Here is a 26,402-nt window from a genome sequence, read left to right on the forward strand (position 1 = left end):
ATCAGCACTATCATTCCAGACAACAAGCACAGTGTTCACTCTCATACCGTAATAAGTTGAGACCTAACAATACTTCCTACAAAACAAATGGAGAAATACTTTTAAAATGAGCTTGTTGGTGCTTATAGAACACATTTTAGGGATAAGGGGGGAAAACATATCAGCTATTATTGCATGAAGTCGGCAGTGGCTCTTTGGAAATTAATTGCAAACGAGGTAGCCTTATCAAAGTCAAGCCATTCCATCCCGGCCCTGTATCAGTAATAATGAGACTGGTGGCTAATTAGTTGAATAGAGGGAAGTATAATAGCTTTCACAGAGGTCCTGCTCTATAAAGAAGAGGGGGTGACAGGCGTCAGGTCTGTTTTGACCTGACAGTCTATAATGGCACAAAGGCTTACTGACAGCCTCTCTAATGGAGAATGCAGCATCCCAGCATAAAGCACATGAGAGAGAGAGAGAGATAGAGATAGACGGAGAGAGAGAGAAGGGGAAGAAGCAGTCTATATTACCACTGTGTCCTCCGAGACGTCACCCTGCTGAAACAGGCTTTGTCCTACGCCGTTGTTCTCTTTGGTGGTGCTTTGTTTGTGTGTATGTGTGTGTGGGTATGCGAGTTGGGAAGAGGCAGGGGGCTTTGCTATGCGAATGTCAGCCGTTGTTCTCTTGTATGAGCAAGCCCTAGGACTGTGATTGATGTGCGCTGCGTTACAGCCTGTGCATGCCCTGCTATTTCTTCTAAGGCTGCAAAGAGAACCCAATCAATCAGCGCCAAAAACCTGGCCAATGGTTAAACACAGAAAAACGTCCCAGTTTCCTCCATGATCAATCACCATAGACTGGCGTTTTCTATATTTCAATTTTAAATCCTATTTGGCAGCTTATAGGCCTACAGTATGGACATACCTCATGCCAACTCAAAGGGACTGAACATAAGACCAACGTAAACTTCATTAGGAAGATGGATTATACATTACATTCTGCAATTTAAAGTCTCTAGTCAGTTTTGTTTACAGTGTTTACTCAAGCACCATTTAAGATGAATAACAATATTTGAGCTCAGCCACTGAGTCACTTGGCAGCATTACAAGGGATTTTACAAAGTGCTCAGCTTTAATTTATTCTTATTTTATACATTTCACTGAAAGGAAGATATAGTGTTTGTCTCCTGCTTGCTATGCCTAGGAAGCAATTCTGTTTTGACCTGTACTTTGTGTGGGGTCACCTCAGGGTCAGACACTCCAGTCAGATTAGCGCACTGGACATCTTGACTGCATGATTCTTGATTAAAATCTGGACTGATCCCAGTAAGTGGGTCAAGACTGTGGGGGTGAGATTACATTTTATATAGCTGAATACCTGTACTCAGGGAAGCCAGAAGACCCCCAACCCTGGGTTAATCTATGGACAGACGTCCAGAGGTGCGACCTTCCAACCTGGTCTCACTTGGCAGACTTCAGAATTCAACGTTTGTCCATTGCCTCCAAACATAATTTCTAGACGGCCTTCAAACGTAATTTCTAGACGGCTTCATACAAATGATGAAAATAACGTATATGCGTGGAGGCGCTCGGGCAGCAAGCATTGAGCAATGTGCGCCCGCACGCCTCCCGCACGTTCACACCGGGCGCGGCGAGAAAATTTGCTTGAAAATCTCGCCGCAGGATCAATGGGTTGGCGCACGAATCCGCCACAGAAAGTTACTTTTTTTTTTAAAACTTTTGCGAATGTCGCCACGTGGCGAATCCAGGCCGCCGCGCCGCCGGGTTCGCCTGATTTGCGCCGCCCAAGTCGCGCAAATTGCATTGACTTCCTATGTAAACTCGCTGCGCGGCCGGTTAAATTTGCGCCCGGTGTGAACACAGCATGAGAACAACCAATCAAAAACTTTGGCCTATCCCACGTCGTCTGCCGACATTTAGATCTAGAAATGACGTTTGGAGGTGATGGACAAACGTCGAATTCTGAAGTCTGCCAAGTGAGACCAGGCTGGATCTTCACATATAGTAGCTACAGAAACATGCAGGTCAGTGGATGCAGACTGGCCAAAGGACATCACTAGCAAGCAGATTAACTAAAAAGGAGAGACAGTGTCTATAGCTATCCATAGAAGCATATCACTGACCCATAAATAATGGCAGGGTTTAACATTACATTAAGTTCACATTCTCAGGCCTGAAAAAATAATATTACGGCAATAACACAGTTACAGTATCTAGAGATATAGACGAATGTACACAGTATTCAAAAAGCATTCATCACCGACTATGCACCCTCAGCCCTATGCATTTTGCAGCTCAGTTACTGGCCACATTCATTCATACTGTAGGTGGTTAATTTTAGAACATCCAAGTGAGAGCCGCAGCCCTTAATGTACTGCATAATCCGTGAGATGGTCGAAGGCTCTAACTTGGCCTGATTATGTCACATCTTCTTATTTAACCCCACTATCGCAGCCTCTCATTGTGGTTCCACGGATTCACATACTCATACTACTCATGGTCACTGCACACACCCTTCCCAGCACACTCTGATAGCAACTGGCATGGAACCGGCCACAGCAGCCCTCTTTGCATGATTCCTTCCCTTAATGCATTTTAGAGGCTCATTTCGGTGGTACCCTGGCTTTTTCCTTTCTATTAGAGCCCATGTACCCTGACATGACCAAATGGATCAGACACATTGACATTTGACAGTGCCAGACAAGCATGTATGAGTACAAAATAAAAATAATAAGTATAAAATCATCAAGGATGCAAAATACAGAACGGTCTGAGACTGAACTTTGTCAAAGACCTGCTACGGGCGGTCAAGCTAAAGTGAAGCATCACTTTGGGAAGTCTTTGGAGATGAGAGTTAGAGAAGGACGGGCGAGTTAGTAACTAAATGTAAAAGGGCACTGGCGTAGGGGAGGGGCCCGCAAGCAACGCACCGCCCAGCCTCTAGGGGGCCCCCTAACATCGGATACAAACTTTTTTATTATAAAAAAAAAAAAGTCAAGAGGTGACCCTTTATTGTGCCATCAACCTTTGTTGTGTCATCAACCAAAATTTTACAAAATCTATATATTTAAATTAAAAAAGATGGTAGCCTACCGGCCTTATCCAATTGCCACATGATTTTGATGCTATCATTCATGTAGTAGGCTAAATTGACGAGACGCGATACACGAGACCCTAGCTGCAGCAAAATTAAGCTAAAGTACCTCAGTGGAGCACAAAAACGACAAGAGCACAACAAAAAAGAACAAAATATACCCAAACCACCCAAGATGTCTTCTGTTCTTTCAAATTGAATGAATGAGCTGCGACCAATACAGGAAGGGATGCAGTTAGCACTGGGTCAGCGACGAACGTTGTCGAAGCACATGTTGCTAGCAGCACTACTGAGATGAACATGGATGCAGCTGGCATGGTGCAGGCTGACCCTGCAGACAGGGACCCACCTCCTGACCAGACAAGATGCACTCCCACTGATCCACAGGTAGACGAGGAGAGTGAGTCTAATCAAGAGGAGGCAACAGCAACCACAAGTAGGTCTACAGAAAGTGAACAGTATCCATCAAACAGAGCTCATTTCCCCGTTGATTTAACGGATCCCAAGGTGAAGAGGACCATACTTGAGTTGGGTTCGTGTAAACCCAAGGGACCCTTTCCCAGGGATAAAAATGGCAGGTGTTTCTCAAAATAATATTATTGCAATCGGTCCAGACTGGGTTGTAAGATCCATCGTAAATGACTATGCTATTGTAGTGGAGTAGGACATGACAAATTCTACAGACCATATTGTGAGACTATCCCACTGGAATGTTGGGGAAAACTAATAAGGACCCTCAACCTATCATTTCCTGTTCTCCCCAATCCCCCCGCGACAGGCCATGCCACATTCCAATGCAGACCACGCAAGACCACTCACACAGTGAGACAAAGAAAGGACTTTCTTGGTCTTGTTTCTTTAATAAAGTGAAATTGCTTCATCCCAACCATCTAATGCAAACACCACGAGAATAAGACCTGGGAATAAAGTTATAGTGTTGATGCATTGTATTTGTAACCAAGTGTTAATGTATGTTATAAATAATGGATTATATGCTGCTAAGCCCATATAGCCATGTTTGGTATCAGTCTGTAGGTAAAATCATGAATCAGTTGATTATGCTTGTTGGGGAAATGTAATATCATCTTGAAACCATAACAAGGATATGTGATGATTCCAGGCCCCGAAGACAACCTTGGCTCCCCCATTTTATGACAGGGAGTGGGGATCACTCTGGAATCAAGTCACCGATCAGGTGCCTGTCTATGCAAACAGGACATGCCTCATCTCCTCCCTACTTAAATATATATCAGACAGGAAGTCTTTCACTCGTCCTCTCCTTTTTTTAAGCTCTTGTGCACTCTGTAGTGCTCCCTCACCTCTCCAGTAACTCCAAGTTTGTGCCCGGTTGATAAAAATCAGCCTGTATCCGTGGAATGCTGAACTGCTAGCTAAGATCTGTCGTCAACTCCAGGGTCTTAGGAATTTCCACAAACTCTTCAAACGATCCACCTCTGGCGAGAGTAGAGGTTTTGAATGAGACATTTGCAACTTTGAACTCGCTATCACTGTTTCAACGGGAGCGCAGGCGCACTGCCCCCTTCATCGAACCGAGCGACCATCAGTCACGTGCCTCCTCCATGCTTCGAGCCAGACAACACCTCCGGACAACGCGCTTCCAGACCACTGTAAGGTTGCACCCAGCATTCAATTTTGATGTGGTGTGATGCCAAAGTGTTGTTTAAGCTTAGAAGATTTAGGAAAGGCTGTGAGAATCTATGACATCATTCTTTTCATTTCTGCTGTCTTCATATTGCCACATGTGTTTTTCCATCTATTATTGAATTGTGTTATAATATTATTTTGATAATTGATTAGTATAACTTTAATAAATATTATAAATTTTTGATCACATCCGAGCGTCATCACATGATCTTTAGGTCACTTGATTGAGTCAAGACCTCATCCCGCAGATATTGATAGATAAATTTGACTATTGATAAAAGTTATGTTTCCCTGTACAGAACAGGGTGGTGCCCCATATACGAGTTGATTTAATGTATTTAATCCACTTTCCTTCATATTTGTGATAACTGCCGCATAATCATATATTATACCGGTCATAGTCATCGTTCTAACCCTAGAACAGGCTACACTATTCTCCAAAGATGGGCCATGTGTATTGTGAACTGTGTTGGCTTTTTGCAGACAGGTGCTCCTGGACTGTAGGGAATAATGCCTGGTAAGGCCTCTCTAGCATAATAAAGAAACACAAATCGTTGCATGCTCATCTAGCAGCATGTGTGGCATTTAATAGCTGGAAAAACGACCTTACAGTGGATGCACAACTTGACAGCGAGAACAAACGTCAGTTTAATTTTTGGACTCGAGTCTTAAAATGAATCACAGACATCACACTGACATTAGCTTCTTGTAATCTTGCTTTTCGAGGGCATTGTGAGAAATTGGGTGAGATCAAGAGTGGGAACGTTTTGTCAGTAATAGAGTTGTTAGCTCGATATGATCCCATTTTGCAAGAGTTAATTGATAAAAGAAGTTACGTTAATTATTTAAGCCCTTCACTTCAAAACAAATTTATTGTATTGTTATCATATGACCATATGTCATAGATATGACCTGCCCCAGAACTCGGTGTAGAAAGGTTTTGCATCCAGTGGACAAGAATGTGGTCAGGGAATTTAGACCAAGGAACTCAGGGCCCTGTGATGCTAAAACTAAACCTACAGAAAATGAAATGGCAGACTTTCTGGATAAGCTCCTACATGCAAACTCAAGAGCTGCCATTCTCTGTATAGCTCCAAAATACTCCCAAGACGTCCCTACGGCTCTGAAAGATGGCTTTTCTAAACCATTAGGACAACTTTTGGTCTTTGGAATCTTGGTTTGATCCACAAAGAGCTTCTTGACAAATCTGAAAAGGTTTTAGAGGATTTATTGATCACATATGCTCATTGTGAGCTTGTTGAACAGCAGACAAAGGGATACACTTCATCAAAGATGTAGTACACCTACAGATGTGGCAGAATAACTGCTTCTAACTTTGGTGGGGTTATAAAGATAAATGACAATCATCCCCCCAAATCACCTGTGAACACCATATGCTATCCAGAGTCAAGTACAGTTTACAACTGCAGCAACAAGCTATTACTTTTCAAATAATCATGTTAATATTAAAGTCAAATTATGACATTTCAAAGTTGCTGTTCACTAATCAAAAGTATGGAGCTAAGATGGGGAATGATAAAACTTCTTTAAAACAAACAACTATTGCAGAGTAATTATGGACATGTAGCCTATATTTACGCACCAAACAATGTTTTATTAAATATTTTCAGGTGGGGCATTCAGCAGGAGACCAAGGCAAAGGAGGCATACATCGAGACCATGTCATCAAGACACCTCAATTTTGATGTAGCCCCCACCAGACTCTACATTTCATCACAATACACTCATCTCGGCGCATCACCAGATGGGAAGGTGTCTTGTGACTGTTGTGGCTCTGGGTGCTTGGAAATCAAATGCCCCTACTTGGCAAAAGACAAGACACTATTAGAGCTGTAAAAAGAAAAAAACTTGCTTGGTTACATCCTCAACCTCAGATGTGACATGGAACTTAACAGACAACACAACTATTACTTTCAAGTACAGTGTCAGATTCATGTTACAAAATCACCATTCTGTGACTTTAGTGTGTGGACACCTTCAGAATTATATATTGAGAAAATAACTACAGATTCAAATTTTGAAAGACATGTTATGAAGGCAACAACATTTTTCAAGCGTGTTGCTGGAATTGCTAGGAATATGGTTTACACGAAATGCAGTGCTGAATGTAACATCTGATCTGTATTCCTGTTTCCTAGAAAGCAAAACAAAACTAAGGAAACAAATATCATTCAAAATGGAATAGAAATCCCATATTGCCCACAGAGGAGATTTGAAGCTCAAGTTGCACAGGGGGAAAAGTCCGACAAATGAATTAATTAATTATTATATGGACAACTGTAGTACTGTGGGGTAACTACTGGACAAGTTACTTGCTGCAGCTTGTGTTATGTTACCTGGTATGTTTCTAACTCACATTACACAGAATACATTTTTACTAGAAGATAAAACACAATTAGTGATGTGATTGTTGTGAAAGCTTTTACAATTTTGTCCTAAACCAAAGGTTTTCTATTGATTCTTCTTCTTGTCATTTTAGTCTTTACATGTTATCTGAAATATATATTTGTTGAGAATGATGGGCTTCATAGGGACTCTCTTCCCGGACTACTGTTATCTAAAATGGGAAAAGCCTAAATGCCTAAGTGAGCCCTTAACTACGGAAGAGCATTAGGGCCAACAACGGAGTTGTTTTTATTTTTTTAAGCTTCTGATTTTAAAGTCATAATTTCTGACTTTAAAGTCAGAATTTCTGAGAAACATGTCAGAAATAACTTCTGAAATTAAAGTCAGAATTTCGGAGAAAAAAAGTCAGAAATAACTTCTGAGAAAGAAAGTTTTAAACTCAGAAGCTTAAAAAAAATTATGTTGTTGGCTCTAATGCTCTTCCATACTTAACACATCTAGAAACTGACTTGACCATTGTTGTAAAAACTGAAAACTGAAATTGTAAAAACTTCAGCAGACCATCTTGCAGTGTGTATCACTTTTATTTGTCAAGCTTGCTATACACACATTTGTGACACATTTTTCCAGATCATTACAGGGATATGTAATGTGTACTGTACATTAATGTGAAATAAATACAGATTCAATTTGTTCAAAATGTACCATTGTTTTCCATTGTCTAATTGTTAATCATGTGAGGTGGACAATTGTATTTTAGACTCCAATGTTTACATTTTCTGAAAATCATGTCTAAGGTTAAACATTTACTTTCAGACTGGCTGAATATGAAAATCAAAGTAAAAAGACTGACAATGTATTTAGTATCAGTCAAGATATGTTATTTGAATGACATTTTACATTAACTGTTATTCATTTCATCAATCTGAAGGCACTATGGTTTCACCCAGATTACATACTGTAGAGCACAACATGTTAACACAATCTTGTCAATAAGGCTGTCCTCCACTTTGCCATCTTGTCCCACTCTAATGAGGCTTACAGGCAGAGTTGTGCTCATAATTGTATATTCCTGCCTAATATTCTAATCACTCTTTCAACATGGATTCTCACATGCTAAATGTCTCGAGCAGATTCAATCTCTTTGCTAAGCTGTTTCTTCCCACGTGTGAATGGAGGTGTTACTAATTCTGCACAAAATAAGATAATACCTATCCTCTATTGTGAAACCCCTGGCAGCAACTTGTCAAATAACCTACTATGTTCGGTAAGGTGTGTCTGCCACATGTCTACCCCAGGCCTTTGGCACATAGGAGATGCCTCCTTGATTGAAATAAGAAACTTTATAGTGTTGCTTTGCTTGTAGTTGATCTTTTTTTTTTTTAGCTCAAGCTTGTTTATCTGAAGGACACTCTAGGAACACCTCAAAGCAGTCAATTATGCTTACACATTTCTTAAAAAGGTGTGAAAACACATTGGTAAGCTGCATCTTAAGTCTTCTCTGTCTGGCAACAAGATTAGGGGATGAAGCCTTCTTGCCATTACATGTATCCAATGGCGAAGGATTCTTGATACTGTTGACTGATGTATCCCGAGGAGGTGGCCTGAAAATTCATCAGACAGGTCAATTTCTGTCATAAAATCGTGAAGTGTCGAGAGAACGATGTTTCAACTCACTTTCTAATTTGTGAACTTTATCCCTCAGTGATTGACATTCAGTGTTTAATGATTTACTGTAATCTGTTAATGTAATGAGACAATGTCATTGTGTCTCTGTTCATGTAATGAGACAATGTCATTGTGTCTCCTCTGTCTGGACCTCAGTGCCTGGGACCTCAACAATCTGTACCGCGGCTTCTGATGCAGGACCTTGATGCAAGTACAGAAGAGCTGTGGCAGCTAGCTGTCTACTTGTGTTGACAACTATTTTCCCACAGTATGTAGTCAGGGTGTAGGGAATCATCACTCTTTTTTTACGGAAACAAATTGTTTTACTAGTAATTTAATATTAATTTAATATCTGCAGAGGAAATATAGCCTACATGGTTTCATCATTACTTAACTTACTTAGTTTACTTACTTAATTTGACGCGTTTACTTACACATGATTACAAAGGTAGCCTAGGAATGTGATTCAGCCACCCATAATGATGCTAGTTCTAAATTTCTACATATTTTGTAGAAACTTTGAAAGTTATTTGACTGTCTACGCTTGCTTTTTGGAGTACCTCCTCATAAGGAAAACTGGGTTTGTCTTGGCTAGCTAACTACTAGATGGCTAGGCTAACCATTCTCCTCTTTGTTTGTAGAACCCAACCCAAGGACTTCTTTTTTTAATGCTGACAAAACTTGTGAAAGTAGTAGTCAATAGTATATGACTTCATGATTTTACCATTTAAAAATCCATAACAGCCTCATGTTAGTCTACCTGACAAAATGGGAACAGTAAATCCATGATTCCACAGTAAAGATCATTATTATAGAATTAAAATATGTAATGGCAGTTCATGCAACTTCATTTATTTTATTTAAATTATTTTGATGGATGTAGGCTAAAAAAGGTTGGGGACCGTTGATTTTAAGACTTCAGAATCCTCTTGCACTGTATGCCTAAGTGACTGTCAATTTGCGCTGTCCGCTCTTGACTTAGGTTCAGGTTCAAGAGCGTGAACTTGAGAAAGCTACAGCAGGCGCTAGGAAACAGTGTGCCAAGCGGCAATTGAGTCCAGTGGCTTATACTGTAGTGGTGCCAAACTGCCCTGTCATTTGTTCTGGTTGTGTCAGCTGAAATATTGTATTCTTAATTTAGGTTTGTGCCTCTGACAGTATTGCTCTTCTTGACTCCATTCGTCAACTGTCCCTTCATGACTCCTGCTATTCTTATTTCGAAGTTGATACTAACTAGGCAATAGTATCCATTAAGATAGGCCTATTATATAGCTCAAACTCGTTAATCACCTGTTTGATTATTAGCTGTGACCAGCAGCTCTATAGCTCGCTCTGTTGGTTGGTTGGTCGGTCGGTTGGTCCAAAAAGCTTTTACTGGATAACTAAAAATGTTCTTGACCAAAAGTGCTCTAAATGTGCATGCTGCAACTAGAGACCATGAGTGCCACGATACCAGAAAGAATGACCATGATTCATCCATAGGTGGCGCTATAATAACCGATTCAATATGAACATTACAAAATGCTGACATTTCCACGCCGTTTGACAAAAATGTATGAAACTGTTACATTTACGTCTTTCTTCATGGGGAACAGATTTGCCCCAAGAACCACCAAGATGGATTTTTCTGCAGGTTGAAAATTTGTCAAAACCTATATTAAGTAACGCCCCATAAACTATAAGTCCCAATGGTCTGAAATCTCACCTGTACATATATGGTACATGTCTTCCTATAAGGTGTTGACAGCTAAAAGATCCAATTTAAGATGCTGGAGAAATTGGCATCTAAAAAAAATAAACACATTTGGTTAAAATTTTCAAGTACTTTTAAGAACAATAATCTAGGAAACTGACTGGACATGGGTGCCAGGCAGTGTTGGGGTTACAAAGTAACGCGTTACTGTAATCACATTAGTGTTGTCGGTGACGAGTAGTGTAAGGCACTACTGTTCCTAAATGCAAACACATTACCGTTACAAATCAAACACCTAAGTCGTTACTTGCGTTACATAGGTTCATACATTTTCAACAGGATCGCAAGATTATCGAGACAATATAACGTGGGATGATAACAATTGCCAATTGGTTAGGTTCAGGCAGAGTCGTCACACCATGGGATAAAGATGGCAGCACCTACACAAGCGGCATGCGCCTCGCCCATAGAGCCTTCGTTAACGCCGTCTAAAGCCACTTTTGATGGGTGGAGATATTCACATTACTTTGAATTTGTTCAACGGAAGGAAAATAATGTGATAGTGAGGTGCAAACTTTGTCCAAGTCAGAAGTTGCTCTCTACCGCCGCAAACACATCAAATTTAACGAAGCGCCTGCAGAGACAACACACACACACATGAAGCTAGTTGCGAAAGACCCGCAGAGCCACAACGAGACCTCAAGCAAGCTGCAAAAGCTTTCTTTTCAACATTTACCATCAAAATCTGAGGTAAACAGGCTTGTTGCCTCGTACATAGTAGACAAAATGTTGCCTATTTCAACAATAGAATCGCCATCTTTCAGAAACATACTTCGCAAAATACAGATAGCAGGGAACGGACAGCCGCTATCTGACAGGAAAACTTTTGCAACTTATCTAGACAATTGTTACGTCAAGATGGAAACTGAGCTGAGGAAGACATTTGAAAGCATTGAATATGTGTCAACCAACGTTGACATTTGGACCAGTCACAATAGAAGCTTCATGGGCATGACGGCCAACTGGATTAACCCAAGCGACTTCCATCGTCAGAAAGCAGCACTTGCCTGCAAGAGAATCATAGGACGACACACTTTTGACATTGTTGCGAGTGAAATTTAACAAATTCATTCAACGTATGGACTGTCCCACAAGGTAACGGCAACAGTCACAGACAATGGATCAAATTTTGTCAAGGCTTTCAGGGAGTATGAGCTTCAGCCAGCAGCAGCATTAGATTCTGAGAACGAGGGGTCGGGGGAGGATGAAGAGGTGACATTCACGGATGTTAGAGGAGTGCTCTCCTCCGATAAAGACCAAGGACAGTTTATTCTCCCCCCTCACTTGAGATGTGCATCGCACACACTTAGGGGCGAATTCACTAAAGCAAATTGCGCCCGCTAATTGCACCATTACATTGCGCGTCAGTTGCGCCAGCTATGTGCTCCGTTTTAATAACCTATTCACTAAAGACACTGCGCTAATAATATCCCAGCGCAAACACGCCCATTCGGTGTTTGCGGCTGAGTGCAATTTGCTGCTGATATAGGAAATGACTATAAATACTGCGCATACAGCGCATACAACTCGTATGCATATCATTGGACGATGGCAGACAGAAAAAGAAAGATACGATTTTCAGACAGCGAACTTGAAGGCCTCACGGACGAGGTTCAAAAACATCCGCAAAACATATCACGACTGCAGCAAAAAATCATATTTGGGGTTTAATTTCCCAATCAGTCAGTGCCATTTGTGTGTGTAAACGCGGAAGACTGCAAACGGAGGTGGAATGATTTGAAAAGACGAACAAAGGAAAAATTGTTTTGTTATGCAATTGTTATGCAAGTTGCAGCACGATGATCTGGCATACTTTTGGGGGAGTGTATAACATTGCCCCACCGGTACGATCTAGGCATCTAAACGGCTTTTCAGGATTCCAAATGTGCGCTCAATCACACCGCGTGTCCTGATGTGAGCCCAGTTGTACGCCGCCTCTCCAACGTTGGAAGGATTACGCACGGGAGTCATCATCCATGGCTGAAGATGATACCTGCCGTCACCTATGATACAAAAGCAAAATATTTTCAAGACCATTCAAATAAAAAAAATATTGTGTAGGCTATGTTTTTATTTATTTATACCTATATCGGCCCCCAGCCGTTCAATGAACAGCTATAGGGAATGCGCAGTTTCGCGTATAGACTATTATACACACAGTTTCGTGCTATGTAGGCTATTATAAATAAGTATTATTCATTGGGGGAGCTTGGACTCGCTGGGGACGGGTGGAGAGACGCATAGTCAACTGAGCCTCCCCAGACGCGACTTCATCCTCCAGTTGGCTGAAGAGCTGCGCGCTCTGGTGTCCAAACAGCTACCGCGGTGGTTCTAGTGTTAAATCAAAAAGTGACCTTCTTCTAAATATTCTCTCACGAACAACACGCCTGGCGTTGCGATGCCTTCGCCTCGCAACAATCACTGCTGCCATGATCAGCGGACAGGCTGGCCGCGACACACCCCTTGCGCTTAAATACCACCACGTCTCTGAAAACGCAATTAATTTCACTTTAACTGCGTGAGGCAATTTGCGCCGATCTTTGTGAATTGGGCGGGTTTTGCAATAATGTTCATTTGCATAGAAAGGGGAACATTCTCCGCCCATATTACCTAATTTAAATATGAGCTAATAACACCGGCGCAGAGAAACGCAATGACGAACGCAACGCAGTTAACACCGTATTTCACCCTTTGCGAGGGCTTTGTGAATAGCAAACACAATTTTTGACTTATTTGCACAGGCTTTGCGTCAGGAAAAGCTGCGCAATCCTTTAGTGAATTCGCCCCTGTATCTTATTTCAACTAATGACATTGAAAAATGGTTGACAACAAACCCAGAGTCCAAAGCAGTGTACAGAAGTGCCACTGCCAAATGCTCTGCCCTTTGGACAAAGGCCAGCTAAGTGAACAACCAACCACAGACTCTGATTTGGGCATATGCACTACAAGCTAGAAAGGATTTTGGAGTTAGTATTGCAGTGTCAAACCGTGCCATTTGGACAAAGATGGGGGAGATTGGGCTGGATTCTCACACATTCGTTACAGATTGAATGAAAATGCTTTAGAGGTACCAAGGCTATGCAGGCTATGCAGACACAGTGCAAAATCTCACACTGAAAAGTGCTGTAGAGCTTTTAGCATGTCAAAGTTTAAGTTGACTAAGGTCTAAGAGTTGACACTAAGCACAGATTTGCTTACCCAGTAGGCTCCCTAAGTGCTACTTTAATCTGAGTCCAGTCTTTTGTTACCTAATGGCAGGACATAAAAACTGCAACTATTCTCAATTCTAAAAGCCAACGATATATAATTAATGTATAACCCACGTTTATGGGTACTAATAAGGCCCCCATGGGCAAAAAAGTGAATGTTCTTTTACCACATTATTAAAAATACATATCAAATACATCATTAATTAAAACCTAAACTGAGCAAAGGGGTTGTGCTGTAATTAAAAGTTGTGTTTCATAGCTTAGAGGAGCAATAGAACTGCCTACTGAAAAATGTAACTGATTACTGTAGAGACTGTTTTTTACTGTCTGTTTACATGTCATTCTCTTAATCAATCCTTCTCAATGAACTTTTACAATGGCGGCATCTTCATAGAGTAGGGAAGCTTCGAAGTACTGTAGACATTTCCCCTAGTTTTTATTCTGGGTCAGAAAAAAAAGAAGGATTTTTGCCAGTACTACAGTATACCTTTTCCGGTATGATACTATAGCAACACAATAATGGTCATACTAATTGTAAATTACATTTCCAAACGCATGCTCCGAGGGCATGACAGAAAGTTCTCTTTCTGACCTGAAATCCCTGAAAAAAAGATCAAACATTCCAGATAAAAACAGAAACTAATTTCCTCTCAATTTTGATTCTAGTTATTTCACCCGTTACAATCTCAGGCAAAGAACAACCGATTAAGAATAATCACCAGGCTTGCTCTTAAGGGTCAGCTACAGTATTTGGTCCTTTGAGTATAGTTCAATACAGAATCCCTCAAGGCTTTTGCAACTGAGGAGGAAAATTATGTTTCATGCAGGTTGAGGTATTTCCATCTCATGATGCATGTCAGACAGCACTGATGAAGGTCAACTAGACAATAATGGGTTTAGGGCTCAGGGACAACTATAATGGTACCAAACCAGAACGAGTGTTTTAGTGCGGTTATTGGCATAGCTGTGCTGTGGCATAGGCATGACGTGAAATGGGCTGGGTTATTGCTTTTATACAACAGCACTGCACTGTCGTTATTTAAAAAAAAATTAAAGATGGGTTAGTACTTTTAAATTTTGCTTAAATATTTTCACCCCTCGGCAATCCGAAATTGTTTACCGTTGCTATAGGCAACTTAACACCAGCTGGACTGGTCCCTAACATAAACAGAGCAAGCTAGCTAGTGGCTGATCTAAACTTTATGAAAGTATGTGTCCCAAGGTGTTACCTTTCACCTTTCAAATGAAGGAAAATAACCTTTCCAGTTTCTGTATGTTTATTGCTCACAATCCCTATCACACCACAATACAATGTATCAGAGCAGAGTGATACTTTTACTGGTTATTTACCCGTTGGTATACTGTGGTTATTGCCACGGCTCCGAATGCCTCCTGGCCAATCACAATACACATTTGGAACCAGTGCCTGTCATCTATAGCCTATATGCTCATTGCCTGAATAGATTGATTTGCATAGTACTCCAAGTGCTTCAAAATAACTCATTCATTAGGAAGTACTGGAACATGTTGACTTATGGCTCTTATAGAGATTGCACTTAAAAAATCAATGAGCAATAATAGTAAGGATATGTATTTAAGTACACATATACATGACTGTACAAGAAGTACTGTATGAGAGACAGTCACATACAAGTCAGATAAATAAGAAAGCTAAAATAAAATCCCATCTACTGATCAAACTGTTAAATAATAATAATAAAATTTAGAAATACAATGTTTTATGTCATATCAGAATATTCCATTGGTTTGCAGCAGTGTCATTATCCAAAGAGGTTATGGGATCACAGAGCTCTGTCACACATCAGTGGTGTTAGAGAAACATTTGTGAGAATAAACTATCTGAAGTAATTAAGATTCATAGACTAGAGGTCATGTAAGGTGGAAGAGGGAGAGTGAAAGGGATAGAGGAAGATAGAGAGAGGAAGGGATAGAGAGAATAGGAGGAATATTAAGTAATGATGCAAAGTAAGAGGTGGTACTGTAAAAAGTATGAGGAGATCTTCAAAGAATTGGGAGTCTGCAGAGACACTCTTGGCGATCAGTCAAACCAAGTGAGTGCTGACCAAGCATGAACAATCAATCAATCAATCAATCAATTAATGAACTACATCAGTAAATGGAGAAGGAGTAAAACAAAAAAGTCTCTCTCCCTCTCTAATGCTCTCTATCTCACTCTCCTTTCTGTGTTTGTGAGAGGGTACAGTAGGTGTGTGTGTGTGTGTGTGTGTGTGTGTGTATGTATGGGGGGGTGTAGACTGGGGCCAGATGGAAATAATGATGACAATAATTACACACATACACCTACACAAAAGTGCAGATGCACACACACAAACAAATGTTAGCAAATCTAGATATATCCCACCTGCTGATGTTGGGTCCTCACCATCTGCTGCTGTTAGAGAAAGAGAGAGAAAGAGAGGATAATGGAGAATTACTACTAAGCAGGCTTCTTGTCACTTTGATTGAGGTACAGTAATGCAACAATGCTGAAACAACATTCTACTGTATACAGCAATACCATCTAATCACTTATCAATGTCACACAGTACATATATTTCCAAGGAAACAGGTGAACAGGTGACGGTTGTTGACCACAGACCACCTTAGAATATTCCGTCCATAGCTAGAGCTTGCCCAAATCTTTCAATGGCATATTGTATCTGCCTCTGAGCCCTGGTCAGCGGCCTCTGACTAATACAGTATGTGTTCATCATTCTGAACCAGTGTGGGATTACCCCACGAGGCATGCTTTATGCCTGCATCCCACCCCCAAGTCTCATGGCCAAGGTCCGGACTGGCTGGCTGGCTACAATGCTGTCATTACCACCGATCTCTATCCTCCCATTGCATACCACCATCCAGCAGGGCTCCGATATGTGGTCTTGTCAGAGCACCAACAAGAGACAAAGGAAACGGGTGAGGGCTACAGGCGGTGCTTCTTATTATGTGTCTGTGGAATCGTTTGGAGGACAGGTGCTAAATGTGCTTCTCACCTCGTGTTACAGTTTGCATCGCTTAAAGGTCCAAAAATATGATATGACATATGAGAATTGCTCTGGTGTTGTCAGTTTACAATGAGTGTGAGTTTGTTTGAGTTTTATTGGGACAACTTGCATCATGTTCACACAGGATGCATTACAGTATGTGTCCTATTACAATTTTAAAATACAATACAAAATAAACAGTAGAAAATACAGTACAATCAATCAACAATTAAGCTAAACATAATTTAAAAGGAGGGGTACAGTATCAAGTTATACATTTTCATTAGTCTGGGGCCTTTCTCGTTCGGTGTTGTTTCGCCGGTCTAGAGCGGAAGCGCGATGACGCATCGCATAATCATCTGGACCGGAAGATGAACAGTTGTTGTAATGTTTTTACTGAAGGCTGCACATGTTGAAGTTTTGAGTAGATAACATTCGCGAGGGCATCACCAGGCATAACACAGACAAAAATAGTAAAAGAAGATGCGAGGAGAACTACCGGTTAAGGAAAAATAAAGCAAGCAGATGTTGGAGGCGGGCTCTACAGGCTCGAGCCGGATGATGGGGCGGGCTTAAGGCAGTGAAGTAAATAGATACCAGGCTCTTCTCCCCGAGGAGAGTTCCTGTAGTGCTCAGTTCTTGTTATGCTGGTCTGGAGCCGACTGGCCTGCCTGGTGCAACGCCCAGAAACAGACATGTTAGGGGGGGGGGGGGAGTTCTCTCAAGTGGGAGTTTGGACGTGTTGAGCGTAACTCCGACACAGGTCTTCCCTTAGCTCTGAGTGATGGCAGATGCCAAGGATGGTGAGGGCGGGCTGGTAATGGTGAGGGCGGGCTGGTAGTGGTTGTACTCTCGGGCAAATAGGAGAGGAGAGGAAATGCTTATTACAGTATGATTACATTTAGTGTACATTTATGATAACACTGCATATCTTGCTAATTTTAAATAAGCATAACATAGAAAGAGTAAAATGTTCAGAGTCAGCCATGAGACGTTGACAATGCTGGCTACAGCAAAGCCTTCAGATGCTGTTTAGCACATGAGCCAGAGGCCAAGGCCTGCCTTTCCAGTTGCAACCAGGGAAGGAAGCATGCATGCAATACACTCTGCTAGCAAATGTTCACTGAGGTGTTTTAAGACCTAGAAAATAAACTAACTTTGCAGACAAGACACAAATAGGTCTCCAAAGGTTTGAGTGCCTTTCACTCAAGCCAAGCTAATCTAATGTTATTTGTGATTCATTAACCCATTGATATAATTATGTTTCTGCTGTTCCTAGGCCTGAATTTAGCTGTGGTGAGATCCAGATGTACTTTAGGATGTGATGTGGAGATCTGCCCAAGACATCAATAAAAAAAGAGTGAACTGTTATCACACAATTATGAAGCAATTATAGGTGTAAACATTTCCAATGCCAGATTAATAAATGGAGGGACAACAGTCTAATGATCTGTTAAATTAAATATTACACTACCAGAAAATAATGCTCACAGAAAAATACAAAAATACATGTTTCATAGCTTTTAAGTAGCTATGGTTTTTAAATGTTTAAGTGAAGATAGTCCAATGACCGTCCAAGCTAGCTGTGATGTATTCCACAGCATGACCAAGCCAAACAGTCAGTGAAATATGGGTGGGTATGCTAGTGATGACTTATTCAAATTGTCCACTACTCTTTTCGGAGATGGTCTTGTCCACAGCATGATAAGAGCCCTGGGACATATGGGTTTAATCTGAGTGACAAGCAGGAGAAGGTAATAAGCATCCATAATCTAAGCAGGAACCGGGCAGGCCATCCAGCGGGAGGCTGATATGGTTCTAAGGTGTTGAGAGGAGATAGAGGGAACCATGTGTAGCACACATACCACAGCCTACAGTCACATAGAGTCATCTCTACTTGAACAAGGCAGAGTAATAAGCAATGCACACCTACTGTACAAACTAGGCCACAATCAAATGAGTTTGAGCAAGGGACCTATGGACATACTGCCATGTAATATATTTAATACAAGATATTAAGGCATGTCTGATTGCAGTATTGTGCTTTAAAGCTGTCATCACCTTTAAATGTAAAAATTTGAGAAGAAAAATATCATATGAAAATTATATGGTACATTCAGGCCAGACGGACTGGTGCAGAAAATGAGATGCTCTACTGTGCTTGCAAATGTACTGTACATTTTACAACATTGACTCCCAACTGTAAATGTAGCTACTGTATAGTTACTACGATCTTTGCAAAGTCCACTATAATCTATTATAGCACCATAACATCACATGCCTTCCGTGACAATTTTTTAAAATAGAAAATCACTCCTTAGCAGTTTCCTGATAGTAGGAAAAACACCTTATTGATGGTCTTGGATTAAAAACCCTCATGATTCAAAAATATGGTCAACATGTCATTAAATCCAGCCTGATATATCTGTAATGCTTCACCGCAAATTCAGCTCAATGGAGTGATATTCAAAGAATATCTGTGGCAGTGATGGCCTCAATGAATAGATAATGTGCTTGTTGAATTGTCTGAAGTTCTGAAGAGTGCTGAAAAGCATTGTCTTATGGGGAATAGCAGAGAAATGCATATCATTCCTCCTCCGCGCCCATGGCCCAAGACAAGGTCAAAAGCAATCTGGATAATGGATCTTATCTCCATTTAGCAGTGTGGCTTCAGGAGTGACAGTGCTGTCACCGTTAATGCTGGCAACCGAGACACCCCTCTCTGAGGTTAACAAATCCTGTTTGTGTCTGTAAAGTGGCCTGGTGATCAATCTGAAGCACTGAAACTTTCAAATACCTTGTTTACTCCTCAGATGGTTGTGTGTGTTGAAATGGAGTTCAAGAATGCATGTTCAATAATTTAGGGTCTCTCAATTGTGAAAAAAAGGTTTGTTTTGTGGTCGCTGGATGACGTTTTAGATCAGTGACAAGAATAGGTACAAATATACATGAATATGATACAAGGGCGTAGGTTTGCGTATGGACGGTCGGGACATGTCCCTACCAACATTTTGGGAGGCCCAAATTGTCCCTACCAACTTTTAAGCAATCTTGTTCGCATTATCTTTGGAGTGCAGTTATATTAGATCATTAAGTTGGCCTTCCCATAGTTTGGAAGGACATAATTGGTACCATTTTGAGTGAGTTAACTAATTACTTTGCATTATGTTCGGAGTGACATTAGACCGCCTACCCCTTTCCTCCACCGTGAATGTGCCATCCCAGTATTGTTTTATGCCTCCGCCAGGCGATCGCCTCCCCCTCCGAAGAGGATGAGGGATATCAGGAGCTTTTTCTCCGCAACTGTAAGTAACGTTAGCGTTAGCTAGGTTAGCTAGCTACTGGTAAACTAAGTAGCTAACGTTAGGCATTAGCCACATGAAAACCAGCTAGGTTGGTGCTAGCTAACGTTACCTAAACTAACATCACTTGTCTTTACATTGTGGCAAATTATCAACTGGTGATAGCCTATAGCTGGCTAGCTAGCAAACTGTTAAGACGGTTTCTATCATCCTGTAACATTAGGATAGCAGCAGCCATTACATTATTATACATTAGCTGCCGACCAGAGATTTAATTGAGTGGGACATCACGGCGTCCTCACAACTAACAACCTTTAGTGTCAGCATACTAGCCGGGCTATTAGCTAGCTATAGCTTTGTCAAACCCAGTCTGTGCTAGACGTGATGCTAATTTTCGCCATATTAAATTCCCATTAACTTATGCTAAAAAACGTCAGTGATATTAAAGTCGTAAGTTTTGATGTAAAAATAAATACATTGTTTTAGCCTGACAGGGGTTCTTGTTACAATTATAGGGGAAACGGAATACTCATAAGGTAATGTTATCTAGAGATTAGCCAGCCCGTGAGAGCCGTTAAAGTTACTTGGACTCAGGTCTGTTTTTCTTTACCCTGTGTAGCCTGTTTTCTTAGGCCTACAGTTATTAGCTAACTTAGGCTATACTTGCTAACTGGAATCTCATAATTTTCCTCTCACTATATTGGCCGGAGGGTGTTAAGTGAATAAAGTAAGATAAAGTAGTGTTGAAGTAATTTTTTTCCAACTATGGTATCCAATTGGGTATCCAGGATTGTGGAATTTCTCAATTGGTATTGCCAACTAAATTTCTGGTATTTTGTGACTCCCCTAATGGACAGATATATCTCATATCATAAGAATTTATGAGTTGAATGTCAGTCTAAAAATCCAATGAAAATCTCAATTTTTATCAAATCATTTTTATATATGAAACACAGCAGCAGTTGAGAGAGAGAGTGGAGGGACGCAGCAGCAGGCAGGATGTGATACACTGTATTAGTATTATTCAATTTCATAAATATATGCATATTTAAGAGGTTTAACCTCTCTTCCCCAGCAAAAAATGTGTATGCAGGCTACACTGTTATATGGTCCCTACCAATGTTGAAACCAAACCTACGCCCTTGATATGATACCATATGTTTGACTATGACACAATGACAAAAACATATGACTTGCATTACATTGCAATTAAGTACAGGATGTTTATACAGTATGGTGTGTTAAGTTTCTATGCTAAGTGTTAAGTTTCTTTCATTAACAGATCATCAAATGCAGGCTACTGAGACTGTATACTGTAAAAGGATTCTTCCGGAGGCTTGTCAGCCAAAGGGATTTCAAATGATATTAATGAAACATCTGCTTATTAGTTGCTTGAACCGATTATTTTTATTTGACTTTTATATGAGCTTCATCAATAATGCAATTAGCTTTACATACAGACTTTTAAAGAGGCTTTATTCACATGAAAGGCTCATTGGAGAAGCAAGCATTGCTTTGGTATTGGTGATAATGGTAATCTTTCAACCTGATCACATGGATATAACAACACTGGTGATCTAACATACTGTACACTACAGCATCACTACTCCATTACTTACTCCACAACAGGTAGCTTTGAGTGAGAAGGCTGGCAATGCATTAAATTGGCTCAGACACAATCAAAAGCTGGAAGCCGTACAGAACAAGGATAAGTATAGCTGCTGCGCAGCCCTGGATCAGGCCGGGAAGATCATGTTCTTGTTGAGCCAAATGAGAAGCTGGCAGTTTGACCTAAAAAAATATACATCACTGCTTTACACAGGAATTCTGCATGAACATACGTATTAGTAGGCCTACATACTGTGATGTGAATCAGTTGTGGGACGCACTGATTGACTGATTGGATTGAACACAGGTGGGACTGATTGAGAAGCAGACAACAGTAACAATTAAAAATAGTGTTAAAAAAAATCATGTCACACAGCACAATGGAGTATGCATTACTCGGTGGTCAGGGGGTGGTGGTATAGCTCAGGAGGTAGAGCAGGTCTTTCAGTGATCGTAGGATCGGTGGTTCGAATCCTGGCTTCTCCTGACTACCTGTTGAAGTATCCTTGGGCAAGACACTGAACCCCAAATTGCTCCCAATGAGCAGGCAAGCGCCTTGCATGGCAGCTGCCGCCATTGGTGTGTGAATGGTGTTCAGGGCCAGTGTAACAATTGGATGGGCAGCGCAGTACCTGATTGATTGATTGAGTACCTATGCATTAGCATTTTTATTCTGCATCCCCCTGGGCTTGAACTCTTGTTGAGCTACCTGCCATGTGAGGAGCCATAGATGGTTTCACACTATAACTTAAACATTGAAATACACTTTATTCACGCAGCTGCCATATTGGTCAAGTCTGACGTAATTGGTGGGACGAATGCAGAAGTGCCCGTTGACTCCAATGTCAAAAGTTCACTCTAAAAAAAACACTTCAAGAACCCAAATAGTCAAAATAACAGGCTGAATATACTATTCGTCATTACCAGACTCCAATTGTTTTTCACTGCCGTTGTTTGCGCGTTTGAAAATACATGGAAGTGAATACAGCTGATGACTATTATGGCTAATAGTCATAACTATGGCTCATTCACTTCCATGTATTTCCAAACGCGAAAACTATGGCAGTGAAAAACAATCTGAATAAATTATGTTAAAATCGATACCACTGGTGGGGCTCAATGTCATATCTTTTCATGAGACCCAAAATCCCTGGCGGCGCCCCTGCAGGTGCATGCAACATGGAGGTTTCAGCAGTTTCCACAAAATGTTTGTTAAAATAAAGGCACCACGAGGGGCAAAACCAAAGACTAAACTAGAAAGGGTGCTCAGAGAGCACAGGACTCCGCTCATTAATGCATTTTGTTGGTGTAATCGAGTTGAAATGGTTAAATTCACTTCTCAGTATAAATATAGCACACTTACACCATTGAAGAGTAAGCTTTTTGGTGGTTTTCATTAGAGGTGGTCATGTATGGACACATACTTGTATACTTGTGTAATTTTCAGCCACTACAGAAAATAACAAAAGACATAAGTTACAAAACTATATACTGTACAGAAATTAAGTCCAGTGTTCATTCCTGTGGGGGGTAAAAAGGACGGGCACTAGCCCAGTGTCCATGTCTCTGGGAGGGGTAGAAGGGCACTAGCCATGTGTCCATGCCTCTGGGAGGGCTATGTGACGGATTATACTGTTTTTGTGCGTTGGCTGTAAGCCAGCAAACCTAGAAGAGCCAATGTCGGGTTGTAGGTATGTCCTGGCGGGGTTGTAAGTATGTCCTGGTGTTGACCTGCAGTTCTGTCGCTAACCAGAACATCAAAACGAAAGACTGACACCATTGGTTTTCACGAGCTCCGGTGGCCTAGTGGTTAAGGAGCTAGTCTGCCATGCTGAAACTGCAAGTTCAAGACCCATAAAACTTGTGGGTTCAAAACTGGTGTTGTGGACAGTTTTTGTCACTGGATGTTATAGAAGCTATGTAAAAATGTGTTACCTGTTGGTTGTTTGTCAATTATTGAATGTATGTGCAGTAATTGAACATTTGAAATACTCCTGTTTTGAAATTATACCGACAATATGTGTCTCACTAATTACCATTATATATAAACCCTTTTACTGTTGGTAAACAATTAAGTGTGCACATTTTGGTAACAAAAGAATGAACTACGGATGCCACCAGGTCCAGATCAATCAAAAAATCTATTGACCGGTGTCATTATAGCGATGCATGCGCAATGTCGAAACAGGATGATGACGTTGCACAGATTATGTTATAGACAGTGTGGCAAGAAAAGAATGAACTACGGATGCCACCAGGTCCATCAGTCAAATGCATCGATTCTATTGACCTGGTGGTGCTACAGTATGTCAGTTATTGAATTCATGTGGTAGAGCCATCGCCCATAAATAAACGAGCGTGGGTCATATTTGTTTAGACCCTTTTACAGCCTACGTCAGCCCAAATATGTGCGCGCAATCTTGAAAGGGCTCCTGTCCGGCTCCGACAGTTTTTTGTCACTGGATGTTATAAAAGTTGTGTAAAAATGTGTTACCTAGTGGTGCTATGTTAGTTATTGAATTAATGTGCAGTAATTGAACATTTGAAATACTCCTACAGTATAGGTGTCTAAGTAATTAACCATTATATATTAGGTTAAACTTTGCGTGTATTTACCAGGTAAATGTTTAGTAATTGGGAAACTATGAAAGGAATGGTTACCAAAAAATGTTCAGAGTAAGTTAATTTAGCAATAGAAATCCATAAGCCTAGGGCCAATGGGCCTAGGATATAGACAATAAACTACTGGTGGAATGGTGGTGGAGCAATAGCGGGAGCATTGCGGATTACTAGCGGACCGCTGTCCCTGACGCTTATAATCTGCCGGAGGTCCGCTTGCCATTCGATGTGCAAATGGCCAGGAACCCGCCAGTGGATTCGGCCGGACGTCCGCCAGCTTGTCCATTGGGGACCCAATGTAGGTCTGCTGGCCTTGTGTTATCTGGGTTTATCCCTTACCTTTGTCCAGAAAAAGAAGTTGAACCAACAGCAGCAAATAGCTAACGTTACAAGAATCATCAATGTAACTGCTTTAGCCACTGGTTTTCTGCTTCCCTCTGGAATATAAGGGTGGGACGTATGCCCACCTCCCTTGTTCTCTGCTCTTGGTATGAAATGCACTATACAAATAAAGCATTGATTGATTGATTGATTGATTGATTGATTGATTGATTGATTGATTGATTGATTGATTGATTGATTGACCGCAACCATTGATATTATGGAAGCTGCTGGTAGTTGTTGTGAGCTCATGAGCTAAATGGCTATCCCTTATTGTGCTGGATTAGAATTGGAAGCGTTGGAACTGATGTGTCCAGGTGAAAAGACCCATCTTTATTTATCAGACATTATTTCATGTCATTTCAATTCACAGCTATTTCAGTGGCATGGCTAGCTTCCGTCCTACCAGTTCTGCACAGAAACAAGCCAGCCACGCACAGAACCCAGGCTGGACCTGGCCTTTGTTAGCTTCAACACTCAAATTAAAAAGAACACATAATTAGTGAAACCTGACACTCAAGGGGCAAAACCTCAGCCCAGATGTGCAGGTAGCTTATGATTTATATGTAGGCTAATACCACAGGATCCAGGCTAAGAACATGTCACTTTAACTAATACAGTGTTTATCTGATTTGTTTTTCAGGAATCAGATATTATTTTGTTTTACATGCATAGAAACATAAGACAATATTGGCTGTAAACAAAAAAGCAACAATAGCAACAACAAAAAAAAAGTTGATATCAAAAGACGAACCCGGAACCAAACCCGCATCGACACATTGCTAGACTGATACATTACCGTTTGGCCACTGGCAGTATTGTAAACAAGCAGAAAGTAGATATAAAGGGAAGGAAGCCGGTCCAAATATGGCTAATGTTGTTTTCTTTTAATTTGTGTATTCGCCCAGTGATGACCGAACGAACGAACGAAATAACATGACTGAAAATATACCCTCCTCCAGCGGTCGCTGGGCAGAGCCAACAATAAAACCAAGGTATACACTCAACAAAAAGCAAAGATTACAACCTTACAGACTTACAAGTTGGCACAGGACAACACCAGGGACCATGCACAGCTACAGCAAATAATGAACAAAGAAGAGGGGAGCTACATGTACTGTCGGCTATATACACTATTGTAACTGTGTGATGGTAAGCTGGAGATGGTCACACAGTCAAGGGGAAGTACTGTATCTAAGGCACTTCAGATAACACCCCTGCCCATGACAACATGACGTGACCAATGATCATAGTGTGCCATCAAAAGAACCCCTTTGCTCATACCCCTCCCCTCAGATACAGATGACTTCCTCTTAGTATTGCAGGGAATATGACACTATGCTGCTCCGTCTAGTTAAGTCTTCATCCATTCCCCACTTTCTCATTTTGTCAGCCCTACAGCAGTGATGGGTAAAACACTCCACAAATTACTGGCTTCTATGTTGACATGTGGCTTGGAGAAAAAAGCTGTTCTTTAAAGAATGAGCTGGGAGTCTCTCTCGTTACACATCTGGCTTCAATTAGACATTCATTACATGTCTTTAAAACTTGTGAACAGACAATAATGCTTTGAAAGTAAGGATGTTAAAAAAAACATTTTAATTGGCTTGGGGTTATTTTCCAATTGTAAAGCATGCCAGGGTCAAATGGAGGGAAAAATGGTTTGAAATGTAAAATAGCTTTTTACACCAACCATTTTGGGACTCATTAATCTTCAGTAGGGTGAAAT

The 26,402-nt window shown here is 40.9% G+C and overlaps 1 protein-coding gene across 1 annotated transcript in view; it reads right to left on the reverse strand.

Annotated features, from left to right (window-relative positions):
* Positions 1–26,402, reverse strand: part of edil3a (EGF-like repeats and discoidin I-like domains 3a) — a gene marked incomplete at both ends in the record, with an annotated part of 163,286 nt that overhangs the window by 118,188 nt on the left and 18,696 nt on the right. The window contains one exon of the mRNA XM_084457687.1: positions 16,142–16,171. Coding sequence (XP_084313813.1) covers positions 16,142–16,171 — 30 coding nt within the window. The remainder of the gene's footprint in view (positions 1–16,141; positions 16,172–26,402) is intronic.

This window comes from Borostomias antarcticus (genome assembly GCF_949987555.1).
Source record: "Borostomias antarcticus genome assembly, chromosome: 23".
NCBI classification, from domain to species: domain Eukaryota; kingdom Metazoa; phylum Chordata; class Actinopteri; order Stomiiformes; family Stomiidae; genus Borostomias; species Borostomias antarcticus.